The sequence below is a fragment of the Bidens hawaiensis genome, unplaced genomic scaffold (genome assembly GCF_021521415.1).
Source record: "Bidens hawaiensis isolate Kalapana, Puna unplaced genomic scaffold, B.hawaiensis_p1.1 tig00018012_1, whole genome shotgun sequence".
Classification (NCBI taxonomy): Eukaryota; Viridiplantae; Streptophyta; class Magnoliopsida; order Asterales; family Asteraceae; genus Bidens; species Bidens hawaiensis.
Genome location: NW_027492717.1, coordinates 367389 through 392280, shown reverse-complemented (window position 1 = coordinate 392280; position 24892 = coordinate 367389). Strand labels below are relative to the sequence as shown.

Sequence of the window (24892 nt, the reverse complement as noted above, 5' to 3'; positions counted from 1 at the left end):
AAAAATAGTACATATCTTCCATAAAGTACATATATGTCCTCTCGTAAAAAATCTAGAAAAGAAAGATCCCAAAATTCCACCAATCAACCGCACTCACGTGACCCTTCCCTTTGATGATTTTAGGAGCTAAATAATCATGGGTCTCGACAAACGATTTCAATCATGCTTGGATTTAAGAAAAGTTCGTCTGAATTTATCCATAGTTTGGTTAGTTTCAAAAGATGGCAAAAGAAAGTGCTTTTTATAAACATATGTGTAAAAATAAAATATTTTATTTAGCACCTTAATGCCTATCATAATTATTTATTTTGGTTTTCTACTAACGAATTTAAATATAACCTCAGCTCTATTTATTGGTCTTAGCAAGAAACGACCTACTTAATTGAAATGAATTGCACAATTCAAAGGAAATCTTTCCGTGAACTTCTTTGTATTTCCAGTTACTTATCATGTCAATCACTAATTCTTCGCCATCGAGATTCATGGTAATTTATATGAACTTAGAAGATCTGACATTATTATTGAACATTCCATAAATATATCATTAAATCATATTGGGGGGGGGGGGGGCATTCGATATCGGCACAATTTTATGTAGAAAATTTAGAACAAGATAAGCACTTATAAATAATCCTAGCCAAATCTAATTAAACGTAAAAAAGAGAACGAACTATATAATTACAGTTAAAACAAAAGATGCATGCAGCTGGCCTTCTGGTCTAATGGCACGGGAGTGAGGGTTAACATTTGGAGTCTTTGGTCTCATGTTCGAAATCTGACTCAATGGGGTTTTTCCATAGTGATGGATTTCCTTCTTGATGTTGTTCTTAGGTGAGTCAGGCATGGAGCGTCAAATTAATATGAACAGTTGATATCCCGTCTCAGGAAAACTCACCCAGATATAGAGCGTAGTCCAAACAATGTTAAAAAGAAAAAAAAAAGAAAAAAGAAAGAAAGATACATGCGTTTATTATATGATTCTCATGGCTTCTCAATTGTTAGTTATGTATTAGACAGGATATATTAGTTATGCAATATGTCGAAATGTCTTATAATCTAAAGCAATAACTTATACAAAAGCCCGGAACAAATGTTATAAAACTCCAGCAATAACTTATATAGTTTCTCATTAACGCATGGGCCCGTTTACTAAAACAACTCAAACTCAAGATGCCTTTCAAAGACATGTTGTAATCCAAATACTTTTTAGCTTTCTCCAATGACGCGGTTTTGGAAACCGTTACATCATAGGGTTCGGGAAGCTTGGGCGTAGATGCACATCGTCTCAAAGCACAATTCAACCCATCAAAAAACAAGTTTTTTTTTTTTATTTTAGCCGCCTCACTTTGTGACCCCTATCGGTTTTAGGCTCTTTTACTAATAACCGCTTAAATCAAATTCTGAGCTTGAAACCTAATTACCAGGGGCGTGTATCATTACCATAACAATCAAAAGTTTTTGATACAAAAAGATTTTGATATGCACTAAATGAAAACATTAATTGATTTTCAACCATTTGACTCGTTTAGTAATCATTTCACCCGTTTAGCATAAAATGCAACCGACTCATTCATTAGTAAACATACCAAAATTTTCACCTTTAGGTTTTAGATTACTCATGCTCAAAAACTTAAAAGAAATTGTGGACTAACTGAATCAAGATCAAGTAAATAAGCCCACTAAATAAACCATCATGCTTATTTTGGATTTCAATGGTGATCAGTCAAAATTTTATTTATTAAAACCGGTTTAATAAACATGACAAATAATAATTAAATCTTATTATTAATAAATACGCAGCGGAATATAAACGAATAATCAGTACCGAAACTGAACCCGACATGATCCGGTTACAAAACGAGCACGGATAATATTAAACAATATATTATTTAACTACCGATGAGATAAATAATACCTCGGTTAATGAATAACCGGTTGAGACACCGAGGTTCAACGAACGATGTTAGGTGACGAAACGAACGAGCGAGCGGCGACGGCAGTACGCGAAAGCAGCGCCGACAGTGGCTTACGGACAGCAACAACAGCAGCCGGGTGGCGTACGGACAGCAGCGGCAATAGCCGGGTGGCGTACGGCAGCAGCGGGTGTTTTGCTGTGCTGTAACGATCGAGGTGCTGCTGCACTTTGGTTGCGGCAGGCCTTTTTTCTTGTGGCAAAAGAGTTCTCTGAACATATTATGTTTACGTGATTATTTATATCTCCACCAAAGTTGGAGTAATCACCAAGTCAACCTATTTAGGTTATTATTATATTAAGATTATATTATAATCTTATTATTTATTAATAATAAAAATCCTAACCGGGTCCAAAGTCCAACTCGTTCCAACTCTTGTTTAAAGCCTGTACCAGTATATTTAATTAGTAAATAAACTTTATTATTTATAACTATTATAAATAATAATTCCGCGTAATTAGATTCGTCATTTACCGGTTAAACAATTTAAGCGGATTTTAGTTCGTTGCCCAAGGTGTAACTCTCACGGGTCGTAACTCGGTCGGTCGCGTTAAATTAACCGAACCGATCCACCCATTTCCAACAGTCTCCCACTTGGACGGCTTTCGGTTAAGTTCCTTAACGCAGACAACCAACGGTGCTCTAGCTACACATGGTTGCCCCCAACAAGTTATGACACTTTAAAGTCATTAACCAAAACATCTTGGAATACACTATTGCAAGACAATGAGCTTATGGTAATTGTTATCATTTATCCTTTCCGTATAAGACATCAATTGAACAATGAGACATGGATCAGGTTCAATCTCATATGGCTCAATCATTATAGTTCTCGATCAAGAATCGAAGTGGTCCAATCAAACACACAGTTAGTTTGGGTGAGGCCTCACACTTTACCAGTTTGAATCAACGAGGGCGCCAAGATGTCTAACTGTTACATATCATGTAAGAGTACAGAATCCCATCTTGATTACATACAACTCCCACTGAACTTCAGATCATTCCCAACCAATGCCTTTATAGCTGGTAGTTACGCGACAGCGGCTGACAGTGATAAAAGAATAACTTTTAGTAAACGAAAGTTCCAATATGTATCTCAGGTCTGAGGATACTAAATGAGTATACCAGTATCAAAACATCTTATGACTAAGATCCATGACGATGATTTGATGCGAGTTACATCCAACGTCATTCATAATGAGGTCTGTGAGTTTGGAAGTCAACTCCTTGAGTCCAAAGTCAGAATAGTCTTAATTCAGAGTCGCTCCCACGAGTCTGACCGACTACGGATAATTTAGAATATAATATTCATGGATTAAACGTATTAAAACCGAACACAGTTATATTATTCAATATTTGCATTTAACCATTAAATCAAAAGGGAACTTAAAAGTATAACTGTTGAAATGTTCACACATCCAAATACTAAATCAAAACAAACTACTAGCTAATCTAAGACCGATAGCATCTCTGTGATGATCATGCTTGTCCTGAGTCATCGGCTTAGTGGACGAGTCAGCTAGGTTTTGATTTGTGTCTACTTTGCTTCTTATGATGTCTCCTTGTTCCAGTATATCCTGTATATAGTGGAACTTACTTAGAATGTGCTTGGCCCTGTGATGAGATTTGAGCTCTTTGGCTTGAGCAATGGCTCATGTGTTATCACAGATTACGTCGATCGGTTTCCAGAAACTTGGAACCAAATCGAGGTGGGCTATGAATTTCTTCATCCAAGCAGATTGTGAGCGAGAAACATCTCGGTCATTCTGGAAGCTAGCATCAGTGTAACACCTTACAGTGAGCTCTTCTTCCACTCCTCCAAACACTAAGAACATATCCTTAGTCCTTTTCAGGTAACTAAGAATGTTCTTTACTGCAGTCCAATGGGCAATGTTAGGATTTTACTGAAAACGACTAGCCATGCTCAACGCATACGAGACGTCAGGTCCAGTACATAGCATAGCATACATGATAGAGCCAATCACTGAAGCATATGGAATTGCTTGCACGTGCTTAGTTTCAATGTCCGTTGCCAGATATTGCGATTTGTTTAACACGGTTCTTTAACCATGGGGACGGCTCCTTTCTTGGAGTTATCCATTGAAAAAGCATGCCATTACCTTGTCTATGTATGTACTTTGACTCAGCCCTAGAAGCCGCTTAGACCTATCTCGGTAGATCTTAATTCCTAGAATATAAGCAGCTTCACCAATATCTTTTATTGCGAAACAAGAGCCCAACCAGTTCTTAACTTCCTTAAGCATAGGGATGTTGTTTCCAATGATTAGTATATCATCTACATACAGGATGAGGAATGATATAGTGCTCCCACTAGCCTTTCTGTAAACACAAGACTCATCTTCATTTTTTATTAAACCAAACTCTTTGATTTTCTCATCAAAATAAAGATTCCATCTGTGAGATGCTTGTTTGAGTCCATAAATGGACTTATTCGGTTTGCACACCTTGATCGATTTGATCATAGCAACGGACGAGAAGGTTTCACCAAAGACAACACCTTGAGTTTGAGTAAAGCTTGTCGCTACTAGCAGTGCTTTATAGGTGTATACATTTCCATGCATGTTGGTTTTCGTTTTGAAAATCCACTTGCTCCCTACTGCCCGACATTCGGGGGATAGCTCAACCAAGTTCCAAACTTGATTGTCATGCACAGATTGCATCTCGGCGTTCATGGCATTTTGCCATTTCTTAGATTCCGGATCTAAGATAGCAGATTTGTAATTAGCAAGGTTCGTCGCTTGACTCGGCTACTAAGAGGACTTCGGGACCATCTGGATGCCATAGGTATTTAGAATTTGGTACGCGAGTCCTATTACTTCTGTGAACGCTTGTGTTTATGTCTGATGTATCAGTAACAACAACTTGCTGATCAGACGTTCCAACTTTCTCAGCGGTTGTTTGTGGTTCTTGAATTTCTTCAAGATCGACAATATTATTTCCAGTTCCTCGATCGAGAATTTCTTTCTTGAGGAAGTGGCCCTTCCTTTTGATAGAAATATTATTTGTATCATGATGGAAGAAATAATATCCGATTTGGTTATAGTATCCGACGAAAACAAATTTTACGCCGCAAGGATCGAGCTTGTCATCAGAATCATTGGTTACATACGCATCACATCCCCATACTCTAAGGAAAGAAAAATTGGTTTACGCCCATGCCATATCTCATATGGGGTTTTGCTTACTTTTTTAGTTAGAGCCAGATTGACAATGCCGGCGGCAGTCATAAGGGCAAAGCTCCAAAAGGAGTGAGGCAACTTAGTTCTACACATCATCGATCTGACCATGTTTAGCAAGGTTTGATTTCTCCTCTCGCTCACGCCATTGTGTTGGGGTGTGCCGGGTGCAGTGAGCTGCGAAACAATTCCACGCTCTTTAGATGATTTATGAATTCTAAGCTGAGATATTTAAAAGAACAACTTATCTCTTTGTTTATTTATTTGTTCACAACTTGTATTATTTGTTAAACTTGTGTTACATGATGATTTAAAGGAAATAATGTTATTATGGTCACCTAATAGTGTCACGTGTGTTTGAGCAATCTGTACGTCACACTCAGGCGTTTCCGCTTTAGCCTGGGTGTTACAGATTGGTATCAGAGCCGTGACTATAAGATAGGACATTGGACGTAGTGCCCTAGTTAGTTATAGCTTATTTGTTTATTTGTTAGGGTCGCATGATAGAATTATGTGAGCCTCTACTTGATTGTTTAAACGCACTTAATGTTGCTGTGTTACTGTAATGCGGATTTCATTAACGACTCATGAAGACAAGTACACACACACACACACACACACACAAGTCCAAGGCTTAGGCCTAAAACAAGTTTTCTCAAAAGCAATTTTCAAATTCGGTGTTCCGATATTTCATCTTCTTAAAGACCATGTCCCCTTTGTGATAAGGATATGGTTGCACTCCTTTAGATGTCACACAAGTCATGGTGGTTCATGCGACGTGTGACTCCGACCCTCAATGTTTTACAATGTGTTTTTAATTAAAAGTCTGACAAGTCATGGTGATACACGAATAACCAACTTTTGGTTCGATTTGATTATGCATTTTGATTTATACGTTTTAACTAAAAGTCTGTTAAGTCGTGGTGATACACGAATACCCAACTTTCGGTTCGATTTGATTACACATTTTTATTTTTATTGAAACATACAAGTTATGATGATTCATACAACGCGTGATTCCAAAGACTTAATTGTTCATATTACAGTTTTGAAAAGTCATAGGGTTATGTGAATAGTCGAGTTTTTAACTCGTTTTCTGTGGTTATATATTCACTGAAATTTCTAAAAGTCGTGCTATTACAAGAATTGTCGAATTTCGAGTTGTTTTCTTTATTTATATATTCATTTACTGTTTCGAGTTTAAAATTTAAAATTCAAAAAGTCATGGTGATACATGAATAGTCGATTTTCAATACTCATTTCCTTGTGTGTTTTAAAATTGAGATTTCGAAAAGTCATGGTGATGCATGAATTGTCGATTTTCAGTTCGTTTTCTTTATATAATTCGTTTATTATTATGGTTTTAATTGAAAAAAAAATCGAAAAATTATGGTGGTACATAAACACTCGATTTTTAATTCGATTTCATACTTATATTAAGTTTGTACTAATTCCCTGTTTTCATTTCAAAATTTGATATATATTTTTTTCATATGTTTATTCCAAGATTAATTAGATTATTATTGAAATGCGAAAACTTATAAGCATTTCAATTTTGATTTCAACTTTTGCTTCATGGAATTTCATCTTTATAAAGATTGATTCCAATTTTAGGAATCTTTTATGTAAAGTTTCTTTTGATTTTTTATACGAATTTCATATTTACGTTCCGTGTCATGCTTCGTAGCATGCCTTCTCGCTTTCCTTGACGTTGCCCTCGAAACTCAAACCACAAAACGACAACCCAAATCATCAAGCATTTAACCATCGCAATCCCGACCATGACAAATCAAGGTTCATTACCAACCACAACAATACATTCAAACCTCAAAGCCATACCTAAGTCAATCCAAACCCAACCTGACACTTGGATACTCAAACCCAACCCAACCGAGGTATATACACGAGAACTCACTCTTTGTATAACACGGACGATTCTCCCACTCCGCTACCGCGATGTTAAAATGTCCCAAATAGTGTTAAGTTCGGACAACTTATCAACTTTTGCCTCATAACTATACATGCTCAACACAACACCTTTATTCCCACGACCTATTACCCAACCATTTATTCACCACCTTCTGGCATGCTCGTACTTCAAACTCGCTACTATTGAAGTAACTCAAGCACACCCGTTATAAGGCCAACTTGTTTCCGCCATGCCATACTTTACCCCGCATCCCTTGACTACTAAAAAGTTTATTCGTTTTCCGACATCAATACCTAGTCTTTTCAAACTCATCAATCATTCCTAAATTTTAAATATAAAAATTTTCATAGATAATTTTCCATGTTAATTTCTTTATGTAAAAAAAAAATCAAATCTCGATTATTTTTAAATAGTCAATTAACAAATATATATCCATATATATTCACAAAAATATGTCGTATAATCAAGATATTTTCTAAAAAAAAATCTCATTTTAACCAAATGGGTTATCCCCAATATTATTACTATTCGTACAATCATTATTATTACTATCATTATTATTACTATAATAATAATAATTATTATTATTATCATTTCTTTTTTTTTAAATTATTATTATTATTATTATTATTAATATTATCATTATTGTTGTTATTATTATTATTATTAGTATTAGTATTATTATTATTTTTATAATTCCAAAAAGATCTTTAAAATATGATTATTATTATTATTATTATTCTTGTTACAAATTAATCTTATCATCTTTCATTCAATAACCAACTTCTATATACTTTTTAAAACCGTGAGTCCCGTTAATAAAAATATTATCACTATAACAGTTATAACATTTGAGGATCCTCCATAGTTTTTTTTCATAAGACAGAACCTGCCAGAAAATCTTTTACACTAAAAGGTCTTACGAAGTTTCGTAAACTTTAGTACTTACTAAATGTTTCTTTGCAAAATTATTATTATTATTATTATTATTATTATTATTATTATTATTATTTTCTTCTTTTTCCTTGAGTTAAAAAAATCACGCTTTTACAATTGATTTTCACAAATTTAAACGAAGCTCAACAATCACTTCTTTTCCTCTTCCTTTTCAACGCCAACGAGCTTCAAGTTAATAAGCATACCATCGCCCCATAATAAATTTCATACAACAATCCATCTTTAAGAAGACAAGCATTGCAAGATACCTTTTGTTTTCCTTCCTTTCTTCTTCATATAGATATATTTTTATATATATTATTTTGTTTGGACATTATCGAAATAATTTTATGGGTCAATTTCTTTCAAAGATTTGCTTACGAATTTCATATTGAGTTGGTTATTCGTTATTTAGTGAACTATTTTCATTCATAGTTGCATTTTGAATCAGTTTACTTTGTTATTTCAATATCGCTGTTTATAACCGATTTCCCATAAACATAATCGTTTAGTGGAAATTGGGACCATACACATATTGAGTGTATTACACAAATCGTTTTGATTGTTTGATTAGTTCTATTTTCGCTCAATGTTTTATTCGAGTTATTTTGTTATTCTTGATTTCAACATTTCATCAATTTGATCAATGTTTTATTTAGATCTTCCAATTATTTATTCTTTATTTCAATGTTTAATCAATTTCAGACGAATGTTTCACTTTGATTATTTATTTTGTGATTCTTAATCTCAATGTGGCCTCTATTCACATTGATATTTTATTGGAAATTTTGATTTGTTTAACGAGTCAATTATTGACTCTAAGAACATACTATATTCTGTTAGTAAAGTTTCGTTTGTTTATCTTATTCTCGGACCCAATGCTTTACCGACTTATGTGTTTATATTTTGTTGGCTCAATACCACATTTACTTGCTCTGTTATTCTCGACTTCAATGTTCGTGTAATTATGTTGATGTTCATGACTTTAACGATTTCATTTATTATTCTAGGTTACTCAAGAATCTCGCTTATTTCATTATAACTTCAATAACGTTGTTATTTCGTTTAAACTTTAACGATTTCATTTATTTAGACCGCTTATCCTTGACCTCAAGGACTTGTTTATAAATGTTGGTTATTTTTTTTTCAATCCTTATATTTTATTATTCTAGATTTAAAAGCTTTTATATAAGAATTTATTTTATCTTAACCCACACAATGGGACAGATTATATGGACCATCTGACGATAAAGGTAATTACGGGTTGATACGTAATTATCCAAGTCCTCGCATGGAAGACATAATAAGTACGTTGTGTGCAATAACTCGAAACCTGGAATGATTTTGAATGACGGGACAAATGAAATATGATAAGGGCATAGTGGATACGCAGCTGGTACGTCCTATATATAAGTGTCCTTACCATATTCCTATTTGTGGTGTCTTTCAGGTCATTCAAAGATCGACATATTGTTTTTATTTAAATATGTATATAAAAATCGTTAAAATTTTCAAACAACACCTCATATGAGTTGCTTTCCTTTAAAACTATATTTTTATTTTAATTTCGGGACGAAATTTCTAAAAGTTGTTAATCCTGTAACATTCGTTACTTTTAAAACCCGAAAACCCGACCCATTTTAAATTTTCGGTTTCATTTATAAAGATATACATATAAGTATACATATATTTAGATATATCTCATTTTCATTTAATGTATTTTATAGTCATCGATTGTTTTTTTTATTGAATTCGTTAAAACGACCCAAATTTATCGTTACGCGTATTCTTGTTCATTTTATTCATTTTTAATATTATATTCGCGATAATTTATGTTTATTTTTCGATCGTTTTCTTTTCATTTTATTCAATAAACGAAGATTTCGGGATTAACGTCTTATTAAATTTAATCGAATTGCGAACTATGCGGGTATAATATGCAAAATATCCAAGTTTAATAAACGTTTATTATATTTATATAGCATTCTAAAGTTTAGGGTAAAAAGGGTAATTATCTTTTAATTCTATTTTATATATACGTAGAAAGATCAAGGACCATTTGTGAAAATTGGTTTAAAATTATAATATATAATAATAATATAACCTGCAGCCCCCCCCCCCTCCCCCCACTCCACCTTCCACGTTTTTCCGGCAGCGGCTTCAATTTTCTGACGAGCCTCCAAACGACCCCCAAAATCTCGCGACTGACCAAGATAATTATGGTAACGCCTTTAGTATTCATCGTTGAACGTTAATCAATATATTAATTAGATTATAACATCCTATAACCATCCATTGTGAACCGTAATCATCGCCGGAATTTATGAAAATTCATTAACACTCAATTAAAGCAATACGCTCCAATTACAAGTATAAATAGGACCTTTACCTTCTTCTAAACTCGTCCCTCACATCAAAACTCACTAATATACACTTTATATCACCTAATTAATCCGTCCAAGTTCAAACTCCGGCCATCTCCTGTTCTCCACCCTTACGGCACCATTTGAGGTAAATAATACGTGCACCTGATTAGTTTTGATCCAATAAACGAAATGCCTAATGTAATTTAACCAAACGTGATTTGGTTTTCTTGAATTGAATCTAGGGTTTAGTGATGAAGAAGATGAAGTTAAAATTGTGTTTAAGATATTTCTGTTTCTGATTATATCACAACAAACAGCAATGGTCCAATGGTTAAGTCTGTTTGCTGCTAGATAACAGACCCGGGTTCGAACCCGGGTCAATGTATTTTTTTTTTGTTTTATCATTTTGTTATTGGCTAAAAATCAATTTAACTATTTAAAAATCATAATAATTCAAATAAAATTATTTTTTTAAAACCAAATAAATTTATTATAAATAATAAAATCAAATATAAAATTTAATTTATCGTTTTCACCTAAAAACCAATCTTCCAAACACGTTAAAGTTTCGTTAAAACTCTTAAAACATTTATAAATTTATTTATTGTTGTTAAACTTTATAATTCGTTAACACCCTCATTTTCAAAATAAAACTTTAACGTTAAACACCAAATTTTTGTTAACGTTATAGCATTCAACTTAGTATTAATCTTGTAATTAAGAAATATTAATAAATCGTTAACTCGACAATATTAATTCGCCCACTAAACTTTATAGTAATTCGTTAATTCGTTAAACATTAATTCATTAGATTATAATTCCTTAAACCATTAAAATAGCTTTATGCTTCGTTAGCTCCTAATTTCTTTAACTTTAATTCATTAACATAAATATGTTTTCGAGATAGATTTGTCCAATGAAAATTCGTATTCCATAAATATTAAAGTCTCTCAATAATAATAATTAAATAGTATTGAAATAGTTAAAACCATTAAAATGAGTTTATAATTCATTCACTTTAATCAAATAACATAATTACTTTTCTATATTAAACTCGTGCCTTGTAATTATCATAACTCTTATATTAGTATTATGTTATAGTATTAAATACTAAAAATCATTAAAATTTCATTTAAACTTAAATATATTATTATAATATGAATGCCATAAAATGCTAATAAAACACATTAATGTAATGCTTAATTCCTAAAATCAAATTGCTTAAAGTTTATAATCACGTTAGTTAGATTTTGCTTTTGTTTTAATTATAGTTCAAGAAGTCCAATCGTTTCGAGTTCTTTAACGCACTTTCGGTTACTTCGGTTTCGCTATCATGTTTTCGGCTTAAATTACAAGTTTAGCTTCGATTTCAAGGTGAGTTTCTCACACTCCCTTTTTTAACGCTTTTATTTTTGGGGGTAGCATATGTATCCTATTTACGCAATGATTTATCGAGTCATATACAAAACTATAATTCATTACATGGACTTGTGTGTTTACTTGATTGCTTGCTCAGAATAACTTGCTCAGTGGTTGCCTCAATAAGTATGATTATACGCCTCCCTTTGCACTCAGGTCCATTTGTATCGAGTGGAAAAGGGACCCCATATCCAAGTACGTTGGTAGCCCCAACTGGAAAGGACCTTCGTTTGTTCTTTACACTCAGGTCCATTGCATCGAGTGTAAAGAACCCTTATGTGCTCATTTCACAAGTTTCATGGAATTGTATGATTTTTACTTATTATATCAAATGGTGGGAATCTCACTAGCTATGTTCATAGCTGACTTTATTTTATACATATGTTACAGGTGTAGAGATATAAGGATGAAGGTTAAAAGACACATAGCTTGCTTATAGGATATTTAAAAGAACAACTTATCTCTTTGTTTATTTATTTGTTCACAACTTGTATTATTTTTTTAAACTTGTGTTACATGAAGATTTAAAGGAAATAATGTTATTATGGTCACCTAATAGTGTCACGTGTGTTTGAGCAATCTGTACGTCACACTCAGGCGTTTCCGCTTTAGCCTGGGTGTTACATAAATGGAAATACCTTTAGAGGAGCTTTCACCATTGGTCCTCTACCTTTTCAGCTCGGCAAGATAGTTAGGACAGTTACGCTTCCAGTGTCCCATTTTGTTGCACCTGCAGCACTGGCGCTCCTTAGGAGGCGGTGGTACCTTTACAACACCCTTGTTAGTGTTGGTGGCGGACTTGGCAGCAACAGTAACCATTTTCTTGCCTTTACCGTTATTACCCCTGTTCTTAGGTTTAGGCCTCTTGACACCATGTAAGGCCCCGACCCCGGGAACCCCACAGTTGGAAATCATACAAAACACTTAAGAAAATAATTAAACTTGAAAACGTTTTCTTCCATTAAAACCAACGTATCAGAGTATCAATTTTGCGGAAAACATGAAAAATGAAATAAGTTCCCGAAACCCGGGAATTTTGCCCAAAATCCAAAGTAAATATAACTTCTATAAGTTTCCTTGAAATAAAATATTCATAACAATTCTTCCTTCCAGTATGCCCTTCACCATCTAAGTAGCTCTGTGCACGTCCAAGCGATAAGACATCCTCTTCCAAATCCTGAAACTTACACTAACATGCACACAAAGTCAGCTTAAGCTGAGTGAGTTCAAGTTTTAAATAAGTAACAAAATTTGTAAATAATCATTCCAACGGTTTTAAAACGGTAAATGGAAATACATCGGTTAGGTCACCACATACAAATAAATAATCATCCTTACGTATGAGCATATCTATACGTGCATTCCTATATATATCATTATATATATATACATATATATATACATATATATATATATACATATATATATATATACATATATATATATATATACATATATATATATATATATAACATTCAATAATAACATTCAGGGCCGAGAAAACGTACAACCCAAACACGTAACATTCAGCGCGTGCAAACACAAAGTAGGCATACGCAACATTCAGTAGTCGAGACGACTACAAACATTCAGGGTCGAGCAAACGTACAACCCAAACACGTAACATTCGGCGCGTGCAAACACAAGGTAGGCATACGCAACATTCAGTAGTCGAGACGACTACAACATTCGCCAAATAATGGCCATTCTAAATATATATAAATATATATATATATATACATACACATTCCATAACATTCCAAGGCCTACCGATACTAGCAAGCCTATGTAAAACCATTCAAAACATTTCATCAAGTAAGAAAAACACTTAGGTGTGTATGCTAGCCCAAAACTTAAAAAGAGTTAAACGGGGCATCGAGAACTCACCTGAGATCGATCGAATACTTGCAACGAGCTAGGAAGTTCCTAAGGGCAAAATCACAAGCAAGGGCCTGTAAATTATACATAACGCGTTACTAAACTAGACTGTAGGAACACTTTAGCCTAATGGGCCGCACAAGCCCAACACTTTGGCCCAAGGCCCAACAACTTGGCCCAAGGCCCAACAACTTGGCCCAAGGCCCAATACTTGGCCCAAGGCCCAACCACTTGGCCCAAGGCCCAATACTTGGCCCAAGGCCCAACAACTTGGCCCAAGGCCCAAAGATAGTCAAATCTGGTCGAATGCGCGTGAAATAATCCTTAAAACCATTTGTTAACCGAATCAGCCCCGAATGGACCAAATTCCGTCTTAAACCTTATCATTCATCATAAATATGTCACCCGAGTTGATAGGGTTGACGGTTCCTTTTTACAACACTTACTTTAACATTTAAACGAAAATTCGCGCACCGCCGACTTGATTGACGAAGCACTAACTCCGACAGCCCGAGCACCAAAAAAATAATTTTTCCACAGCCCTTAAACCTCCCTAGGGCTGCACAAACTGAATCGGTCGGTCATCCGATCAACTAACGCATCAAGCTCAACAATTTGAAATTCTACACCTGGTAAACCCTAGTTTTCGAACTAAAATCGATTGACCGACCTAAACACGTCCAATGACCATGAAATTATAATATGATGAACATGTCATACCTAGTGGGATTTTGATGTGAAAACCTCACTCAAACAGCCCCAGAAACGCTCAATTGGGCAGCCACCCAGTTAGCCTACAACAAGACGTTTTTCGATCAATACGCGCAATATGAGGGTCAATTAACGTGAAAAAGACTTGGGGAATCGTAGTACATACCTTGAATTGAAGTTCTAAGGCTTAGAATTGGCTGCACAAGAAAAAAACGTGGGTCTTGGTCTTGAAGAAGCTGCCGATCGCACAACTAGTGTGGCTAGGGTTTTTATTTTTTATTTTTTGTTATAACTTAAGATATTACACTCTAGTCCTTCTAGATTCAAGTGTAAAGCAAAATGGAAGGAATGGTTAGGTTCTTTAATGTACCGGGATGACGTGAAGGCTTCCGAGAAATGTCAGTTAAGTCCCGAGAGTTATACATACTCTACAAGTTTTAGTTCTTCAAACCAGAGTTAACGGGTGTTACACACCAGCAGATCGAACCATAACTTGATTAGTCTTAGTAGGAATGTTCATCTCAGCCGTTTTGAGCATTCCATGAAGCTCAGGCACTATCTTCACCCAGCCGTTCATGTTGAAATTCATTACGAACTGGTCGTAAGAGCTGGGAAGGGAGTTCAAGATGAAATCCGCTGCCATTTCATTTGACAGGGGATAATCAAGTTTCCTCAACTGTTCAATGTACCCTTTCATTTTGACGACATGCACACTAACAGATGATCCCTGTTCCATTCTGTAGCTGATAAGCTGCTTCATGGTGTCATAGCGTTCTTGACGGGCTTGTTTCTGGAACATGCCCTTGAGTTGCTCAAGCATCTCATAGGCACCAAAATTTTCTAAGCCTTTAGCAAGCTCACAAGACATGGTGGCTAGCATAATACAGGCGACTTCAGCAGAGTCGTTTATATGCTTGTCAAGAACCTCTTTGGCAGCAGCAATATTGTTTTTAGGCTCGGTTGGAACAGGTCCATCGAGAACATAGTGCTAATTTGCAATCTTGAGAACAAGTCCCAAGTTGCGGTGCCACTCAAGAAAGTTTGTGCCATTCAACTTTTCTTTCTCAAGGATAGCCTTGAGGGTGAATGAGGAATTATTATAAGTTGGCATCTGTTTAAATAAGCAAAGTAAATTTTAATTAGTATTTTTGATGTTTTAGTCCTATTATCAATGGCCCAATAACATTAGTAACTAAGGACTTGAGAATCTGGCTTCCAGTTACTAATGGCAGCTGTAGCACACAACATTAGTAAGTGATTAGGCAGACAGACAACTATTGCCAATTATGAATAGAGCACAACTCTCGTTTATGAGGCCTATTAAGACAACACTTGCCTAGGTAGATACGTTTAGCCTCATCTATGCCCACCTTAGTCTCCAGACAGATGTAGCACGTAACAGGAGAGTAAAGTAATAGTCGTCCTAGTATAGTCACTTGTGAAAGGGCCGGATGTGTCAACGAAACCCTTTCACCTTGAAGGGATAGGCTAGAAATCAAGTGCGGTGTTGTAGCTCCAAACACTTGAAGTTTCGCAGTATGCCTCAAGTGTTGCTTATAGTAGGATGGCATAGACTATTGATTTTAAAATTGGGATTAATTTTAAATATTACCGAATAGAGTAAAATTTCAGTTTTACTGTATTAATCGAGACAATTTGATGAACCCTTTCATCTCTTAGGACACTTAGTTTTATATAACCTATTAAAACTAAGTTTGTCGCGATATAAATAATCAACTTTAAGTTAATATTTACCTATTAAGTTATTAGTTTTGAAAAATTAAATTTAGTTTAATTTTGCAAAACATGATTGGTTATAATTTGTTTTAAATCAAACTTCGTTTTAAAGACAAAATTTGACAAGTTGTAAAACCCCTTTTAGAACTTGTTTTATTATAATTGTTTTTAATATTTTAAAACTCCTTTTAAAATATATGTATTGGTATAAGGTTGGTTATTATATAACAATTATAGAAATAAGCAACCACAAAAGCAATAAATAAATATGTAAATCTATATGGCCAATAATTGCTCGATCTTGCTAGAGCCTATTAGCAAGATCGAACGGGTCACAGGGTCATAACACACAAACAACCACAAGGATGGACTTGAGTGCATCCAATCGTCGTCTTGAGCAACTCCCACTGACTTCGTGATTCCCGTTTAGTTTCCATGGTTTTTGTCTTTGGGTCTTCATTTATTACAATATTTATAAATGAAATACAATATTACAAAAATAAATATAATAAAGGAAAAACCCTAACTATTACAAATTTGAACCATCCGTATGGCCAAAAACCAAAAAACCAAAACCAAAACATCACAAACAACCACAAACACGGTCGGGCCAGATTTACATATTACATAACAAACAACCAAAATTCGGGCAAGCTTTTGGTCGAATAAAACAAAATAAAATTTTGACCAAAATATAAAGTTGCCCTAAAATTAATTAGACCAGAAACTTTAAAACCAGTTAAAGTTTATGTTCTAATTCCGGTTAAAAGACCGGTACCGACTCGTACATTATAACCAAGGCTCTGATACCACTGTTGGGTTTCAGTGGTGATCAGTCAAAATTTTATTTATTAAAACCGGTTTAATAAACATGACAAATAATAATTAAATCTTATTATTAATAAATACGCAGCGGAATATAAACGAATAATCAGCACCGAAACTGAACCCGACAGGATCCGGTTACAAAACATACGAGCACGGATAATATTAAACAATATATTATTTAACTACCGATGAGATAAATAATACCTCGGTTAATGAATAACCGGTTGAGACACCGAGGTTCAACGAACGATGCTAGGTGACGAACCGAACGAGCGAGCGGCGACGGCGGTACGCGAAAGCAGCGCCGACAGTGGCTTACGGACAGCAACGACAGCAGCCGGGTGGCGTACGGACAGCAGCGGCAATAGCCGGGTGGCGTACGGCAGCAGCGGGTGTTTTGCTGTAGCGAAAGTCGGTAACGATCGAGGTGCGGCTGCACTTTGGTTGTGGCAGGCCTTTTTTCTTGCGGCAGACGAGTTCTCTCAACATATTATCTTTACGTGATTATTTATATCTCCACCAAAGTTGGAGTAATCACCAAGTCAACCTATTTAGGTTATTATTATATTAAGATTATATCATAATCTTATTATTTATTAATAATAAATCCTAACCGGGTCCAAAGTCCAACTCGTTCCAACTCTTGTTTAAAGCCCGTACCAGTATATTTAATTAGTAAATAAACTTTATTATTTATAACTATTATAAATAATAATAATGCGTAATTAGATTCGTCATTTACCGGTTAAACAATTTAATCGGATTTTAGTTCGTTGCCCAAGGTGTAACTCTCACGGGTCGTAACTCGGCCGGTCGCGTTAAATTAACCGAACCGATCCACTATTTCCAACAGCTTATTATCTAATGATCGAAAATGCAAATGCTGCATGTATTAAGAGATAAATCAGATAAAGAGTAAAAAAAATAGGGGGGGGGGGGAATCTGCCATGCCATCAATAAAAGAAATAAAATCTGGCTATAATAAAGATTGTTTTCGGTATTATTGAAAAGCAAAAAGGCACCCACAAATGGTATTTGTTTGAAATATCAAGTAACTGCTCTTTGATCTCCTACACCTTTCTTCCGTGTTCAAATACTCATCTCTTAGTTAAATAATGTATCTTTTTGATCAAGCAGGATTAAAGATTTTGTGTACAAGCTAACGTTTAATGAACTATTTCGTCCATTAATCCAAATTTCATTGATGTGTTCCGACAAGGGATCATAGACTACAAGTTTATCTGAATCATAAACTACAAGTTTATCTGAATCATCAAATGAAAAGTGATTCATCCTCATGTGAGCTGCATGCATGAAGGCTAATTTATTTATTTGTTTATCGTTAAGTTTGTTTAAGTTTGAATAATTGCTAAGAACTCGGTCAAGTCAGTTAGAGTCTTGGTCTTATGCTTAGCCCTAGTATTATGCATTTATCCGTTGTAAAGTTCTCTGTTTAAGAGAGTTCTTTGTTTCCTTGATGTATGCAATTTTATATTATCAATTCAATCAATAGCCTTCATCATTCCTTGATTATTCTTTGTTATTAATGTTCTAATACTAACAGATTTGGTATTAGAGCACAGCCTTCGATCCAACTCTTCATACATATTAAACCCTAATTATCCTATCTACCCTATGGCCAAGCAAACCAGCACTCTTCCGACTGCCTCCACGCCGATTCCTGTATTCAAAGGCAAAGGGTATGAGTATTGGAGTATTCGTATGAAGACCATCCTCCGATCACGTGATCTTTGGGACCTAGTTCAAGACGGTGTTGACGTATCAGAGAAAGATCAAAACAAACTCAAAAACTCCCAAAAACGGGATGCTCATGCTATGACCATAATTCAGCAGGGCATACATGATCAGCTATTTTCAAGAATTGCAGCAGCCTCCATGGCCAAAGAAACGTGGGAAGTGTTAAAGATGGAGTATGAAGGTGACTCACAAGTCAAGGCAATTAAACTACAAGGCCTTAGGAGAGATTTTGAAAATCTCTCCATGAAAGAAGGTGAGCCTATAGGAGAATACTTTGGACGTGTTATGGCTCTAGTAAGTCAAAAGAGAGCTTATGGGGAAACTATTGCTGATCAAGCAGTAGTAGAGAAAATCCTTAGGAGCCTTACACCCAAGTTCGACTTTGTGGTACCCTCCATTGAAGTTGCCTATGATCTGTCAAGTCTCACTCCAGTTAAGCGCTCATGGGTGCCTCCAATCCCAAGAGGAAAGAATTAATAGCCGAACCCCCGAGAAACAAAAAGGTGGTGATGAACAAGCCTTACAGGCTATGTATGACCCAACAAGAACCAGTTCATTCAGAGGTAGAGGTCGTCTCTCATTTAGAAGGAGAGGCCGAGGAAGAAGCCAAGACAAGCCTCACGAGAAATCCAAAATCCCTCATTATACTCATTGCAATAAGTATGGTCATGTCAAGAGTGATTGCTGATACAATAATGAACCAACAGCAAACGTTGCCAAGGAAAATGAAGAAGGTGAAGATGAGGAAAAGTTGTTTATGGCAATCACTAAAGATCATTATTCTTTAATGACTAATGCCACAGACACGGGTGATACTACCCACTTGTGGTTTTTAGACTCTGGTGCTTCCAATCATATGACATGATGCAAGAAAGGATTCACTCATCTAGATGAGTCATTCAAAATGGTGGTCAGACTGGGAGACAAGAAAGAACTAATAGTTCAAGGAAAGGGAACTATTAAAATTATCACTCCAAATGGTAACTCTAGACTACTAGATGATGTGTATTATGCACCATTGTTGGGTTATAATTTGTTAAGTGTGGGCCAGTTGATGAAAAAGGGGTATTCACTACTATTTGATGATGATCAATGTGTCATCAAGAGTAAAACCACATGTCAAGTTCTAATGGTTGTTCTAGTTCAAACTAACAACATGTTCCTCTTGGATGCATCTAAGTCAAGTTCAAGTAATAACAATATCAACCCTGATTGTGCAATTGATGGTGTGTGTATACTATGGCACAAGAGGTATGGACATTATCACTTTCAAAGTTTAAAGTTGTTGCATGATAAACGAATGGTGTTTGGTCTACCACCTATACAACATGCTGAGAAGTGTCAAGGTTGTGTTGTTGGTAAAAAGGCTAGGGAATCATTTCCTTACAAGTCATGGAGGGCAACCAAGAAACTTGAGCTGATCCATGCTGATGTATGTGGTTTCATGCAAGTTCCCAGTCTAGAAGGTAGTTTCTATTACTTGCTCTTTATTGATGACTATACAAGAATGTGTTGGGTATATTTTGTTGCTAACAAGTCAGAAGTTTTTGCTAAGTTTAAAAGCTTTAAGCTCATGGTTGAAAAAGAATGTGAAGGAACAATAAAGGTTCTTAGATCTGATAGAGGGGGTGAGTTCACCTCTTCTGAATTCAATAAGTTTTGTGAAGATCATGGTATTAAAAGAGAGCTTACGGTTCCTTATACCCTTGAGCATAATGGGGTTGTAGAGAGGAAGAACAGGACAGTAATGGGAATGGCCAGGAGTATGTTGAAGCAGATGTCCGTGCCCAACTATTTTTGGGCTGAAGCAGTGGCTACATCAATCTATCTTATAAACATTGCAACTACCAAATCCGTAAGAAACCAAACACCCTATGAGGCATGGTACAATAAAAAGCCATCTGTCCATCACTTAAGGGTGTTTGGATGTGTGGCATGTTCTTATTCCAACTCAATTCAGAAGAAAGTTAGATGATAAGGCAGAGAAATGTGTGTTCATAGGCTATTCATCTCAAAGCAAAGGATACCGTCTCTACAACCTTCTTACAAAGAAGTTTCTAACCATAAGGGATGTCGCATTCATTGAAAATGAGAAGTGGCAATGGAGTACCAATCCAACTCAGCATCCTCAAGCCTATATTGATCCATTCCCCATTCCTCCTTTAAATGAGTCTGAAACCAATAACCAACCTAACAGCCCTACATACTCCTCACCTATACAAAAAATGACTTACAAAGCCAAAATAGTCAACAAACTCCAGCTCAAACACACTCACATGATATCCCTATTGTTGCTTCCACCAACCAAAGTCACACTAGCACTCCACCACTTCAGCCTAAAACTCGACATATTCAAGATGTTATTGCTGATGCTAGAAAGATAGATGTTGATACCGACTTCTATAACTGCTAGTTTGCTCTAAATGTCACAGACCCAACAACCTATGATGAAGCTGTTGACAAGAAAGAATGGAAGGAAGCAATGGCGACTGAGTTAGATGCAATTGAAAGAAACATGACATGGGAATTGGTGAAACTGTCTCACGGTAAGAATCTAGTGGGTTTAAAGTGGCTATTTAAAACCAAAGTTGGCCCATATGGGAATATCCTTAAGCATAAAACAAGACTTGTGGCTAAAGGTTATTCTCAACAACATGGTATTGATTATCAAGAGACATTTGCTCCAGTAGCTTGTTTTGAAACTGTAAGAGTTGTTTTAAGTGTGGCAGCTCATATGGGATGGTTGGTACATCAATTAGATGTTAAATATGCTTTTTTGAATGGAAACTTAACAGAAGAAATATATGTTGAGCAGCCTCAAGGGTATGTTGTCACAGGAAAAGAAGATTATGTATACAAGTTACACAAGGCTTTGTATGGGCTTAAGCAAGCTCCAAGAGCCTGGTACTCCAAAATTGATAGCCACTTTATCAATAATGGGTACATGAGAAGTGAAAGTGAACCAACTTTATATGTTAAGACAGGTGATAATCAGAAAATTATGTATGTGTACTTGTATGTGGATGACATAATCTACACTAGTCCTTGTTCCAAGCTTATTGCAGAATTCAAGAATGGTATGAATCAAATGTTTGAAATGACAGATATGGGGCTACTGAAGTTCTTTTTGGGCTTGGAGGTAAAACAAACCAAACATGGTCTGTTCTTATGCCAAGATAAATATGCTAAAAGTTTGTTAAAAAAATTTGGTATGATGAATTGAACTCCTGAAGATACTCCAATGAATGCTTGTGAGAAGTTGATGATAGAAGATCAAGCTGATAAAGCAAATTCTGTAACCTACAGAAGCCTTATAGGAGGTCTGATATACTTAACTCACACTAGGCATGATCTTGCCTATTCTGTGAGTATGGTAGCTCGGTTTATGCAGTCACCATCCAAGATTCACTTTGGAGCTGCAAGAAGGATTCTAAGATATGTGGCAGGTACTACTTCTTTTGGTCTCTGGTATGCTAAAGGTACAAAGGTTGAGTTGATTGGCTTCACTGACAGTGATTGGGCTAGCTGTCAAGATGACAGGAAAAGTGTTTCAGCCAATATTTTCTCCCTTGGTAGTGGTGCAGTGACATGGAGTTCTAAGAAGCAAGCAACGGTTGCTCTCTCTAGTACAGAAGCAGAATATATTGCCTCAACTGCAGCTACTTGCCAAGCAGTCTGGTTAAGAAGGGTACTCACTGATCTCGGGTTTGATCAAAAAGCTGCTACTTTGATGTATTGTGACAATCATTCCACTATTAACTTGAGCAAGAATCCTATACTGCATAGTCGTTCAAAGCATATTAAACTCAAGCATCATTTCATTCGAGAAATGGTATCTCAAGAACAAGTGAAGTTAGTTTATTGTAATACCAATGAGCAGCTTGCAGATGTTCTAACAAAGGCCCTCTCTAGAGAAAAGTTTGTTCATTATCGTTACTGGCTTGGAGTAATGGAGCATGAATCAAGGGAGGGTAATGAAAAGTGATTCATCCTCACGTGAGCTGCATGCATGAAGGCTAATTTATTTATTTGTTTATTGTTAAGTTTGTTTAAGTTTGAATAATTGCTAAGAACTCGGTCAAGTCAGTTAGAGTCCTGGTCTTATGCTTAGCCCTAGTATTATGCATTTATCCGTTGTAAAGTTATCTATTTAAGAGAGCTCTTTGTTTCCTTGATGTATGCAATTTTATATTATCAATTCAATCAATAGCCTTCGTCATTCCTTGATTATTCATCGTACTCAGTATATCCCACCAATAGCAATGCTATGGTAGGGTCTGAGGAGGGTAAGATGTAGACAACCTTACCTCTACCCCATAGGGATAGAGAGGCTGCTTCCGATGAGACCCCCGGCTCGATAGTAGTTTTGCATCAAGCCTTGGACATAAGGCACATAGCACTCAATCATCGGGACACCGGCTGATTGGTGCATGTGCCCTTGTCTTTCGGCTATCAACGCCACCACATGATGCCTGATTAACCTTCCCCCACTTTTAACGTTATTTTCACGAGATTAGTAAAATAACGTCAAAATTAGTGCAATTTTACTTTTGCCCACCCGAGAGTTCACACATATATACATTATATGCGTGCACCGCCAGTAGGGCATCATTCCTTGATTATTCTTTGTTATTAATGTTCTGAAACTAACATCATCAGTGTCATCTATGGCCATCATAATTTCACCATTCCTCCTAAACTCCAGTGGAACACTTGACGTATATAATTCATTTGGCATGTTAACAGTGAAAATTTTTATAAACGATTTTGAAATACCATTCTCCATCATCCACACTTCATATTTCTCGTCCACTATGGTCTCATTAAGAACCACAAGAGAATCAATTCGCTTAAATAAACACAACTCCTCCGGATCTTGGAATGCTAATGTAACCGGGAGGTGTATTTCTCCAAATTCTTCACTTAAGAAATCAAATGAAATAATAATAATACCAGTATCACCACTGGTAACACCCAACCAGTAAATAAACCTATCTACGTGAGATTGAGGTGATTTGAATGCAACCAGTTTATCCGGCGGATTACAAGGTGAAATTCTCCAAACCCCTGAGCTTAAATTAAAAACCTCAACCTGCCAAGTTACATTTTTATTAGTTTTAACAATTTTAGGGTCACTAGTCCCAGGACAAACCCCAAAACCAAAATTAGACGAAACAATTAAACCATTCGGAACGGCAATACCAACTGATTTTCTTATCGACGGATTCCAAAGAACAATCATCTCCCTTAAACAACATTTACATGGACCTCCATAATAACCGGACACGCAAACCAATCCATAAGAAGTACCGACAACGGTTGAATCCTCAAGTTGGTTGACGAAGTGGGAACAGTAGGGGAAACCTTGTTTAGGGGGGAAAGAATCATTATCTGCAATCGAAACGTATACATCTGTGAATGACATATTGCGGTACCTTATAAGCAGATGATGAGGTTGATCACGGCAGCGGACGGTGTAATCAGCGATGAAATCAGATGATTCGATCACAGACTTCCATGGTTTTGAAACGGATCGGAACTGAATCAGTGATTTTAAAGGAAGCAGGTTGATGACTTCGATTTGTATATCAAAAGGTATGTCTTCTGGCATTTTGATTTTGGTTATGAATTGCTAGGGTTTTCGGAACAGGTGAGGGGATAAAGAGATTTGCTTCCCGCGAAAAACTAGTTCTCAAAAGTTGGTTATAATAAAATAATATCTTCCGATTCAGAAAGTAAAATCATCTTAACCCATTATACTATCTATTAAATGAGAAGTGCTGGCTACAGTGTCATGGGCATATTTGGAATTTCACTGTTTTCTTTTTGTTTTCCCTACAGCGAACGGGTGAAACTCAAGAACTAGGGTTTTGCTGCCCTTCACAGGTGATGGTAAAGTGGTTCAACGGCAAACTTCTCTTTGTCCTCTTTGCACCCAAAATCTCACCGATTCAAGTCCTTCATTTGTTTGTTTTAACCGACTACCTGGAGTTTCGGAGAGCCCGTTGGAGGTAAACCTAATGCTAATTTTGCACCCAATTGTGACTTTCTTCATCGCGGCTTGCCGTTTCACCTGCCAGGTTTGGGGGTTTTGCTTTTTGAAGTTGTATTGTAAATCTCCTTTCTTACGCCTTCACAAGTCCATTCCTACACATATTA

General features: G+C 35.8%; 2 protein-coding genes across 2 annotated transcripts; one reads left to right on the top strand and one right to left on the bottom strand.

Annotated features, from left to right (window-relative positions):
- The first annotated feature begins 18610 nt into the window (after positions 1-18610).
- Positions 18611-19210, top strand: LOC143555204 (uncharacterized). The gene has a single exon (XM_077044797.1). The coding sequence runs from the start codon at positions 18611-18613 to the stop codon at positions 19208-19210; it is 600 nt and encodes a 199-aa protein (XP_076900912.1).
- A 3572-nt stretch (positions 19211-22782) lies between these two features.
- LOC143555203 (F-box protein At1g52495-like) lies at positions 22783-24344 on the bottom strand. Its single transcript, XM_077044795.1, has 2 exons — positions 23314-24344; positions 22783-22846 (listed from the first exon to the last, which is right to left on the bottom strand). The coding sequence occupies exons 1-2, from the start codon at positions 24342-24344 to the stop codon at positions 22783-22785; spliced, it is 1095 nt and encodes a 364-aa protein (XP_076900910.1).
- Positions 24345-24892: the final 548 nt, after the last annotated feature.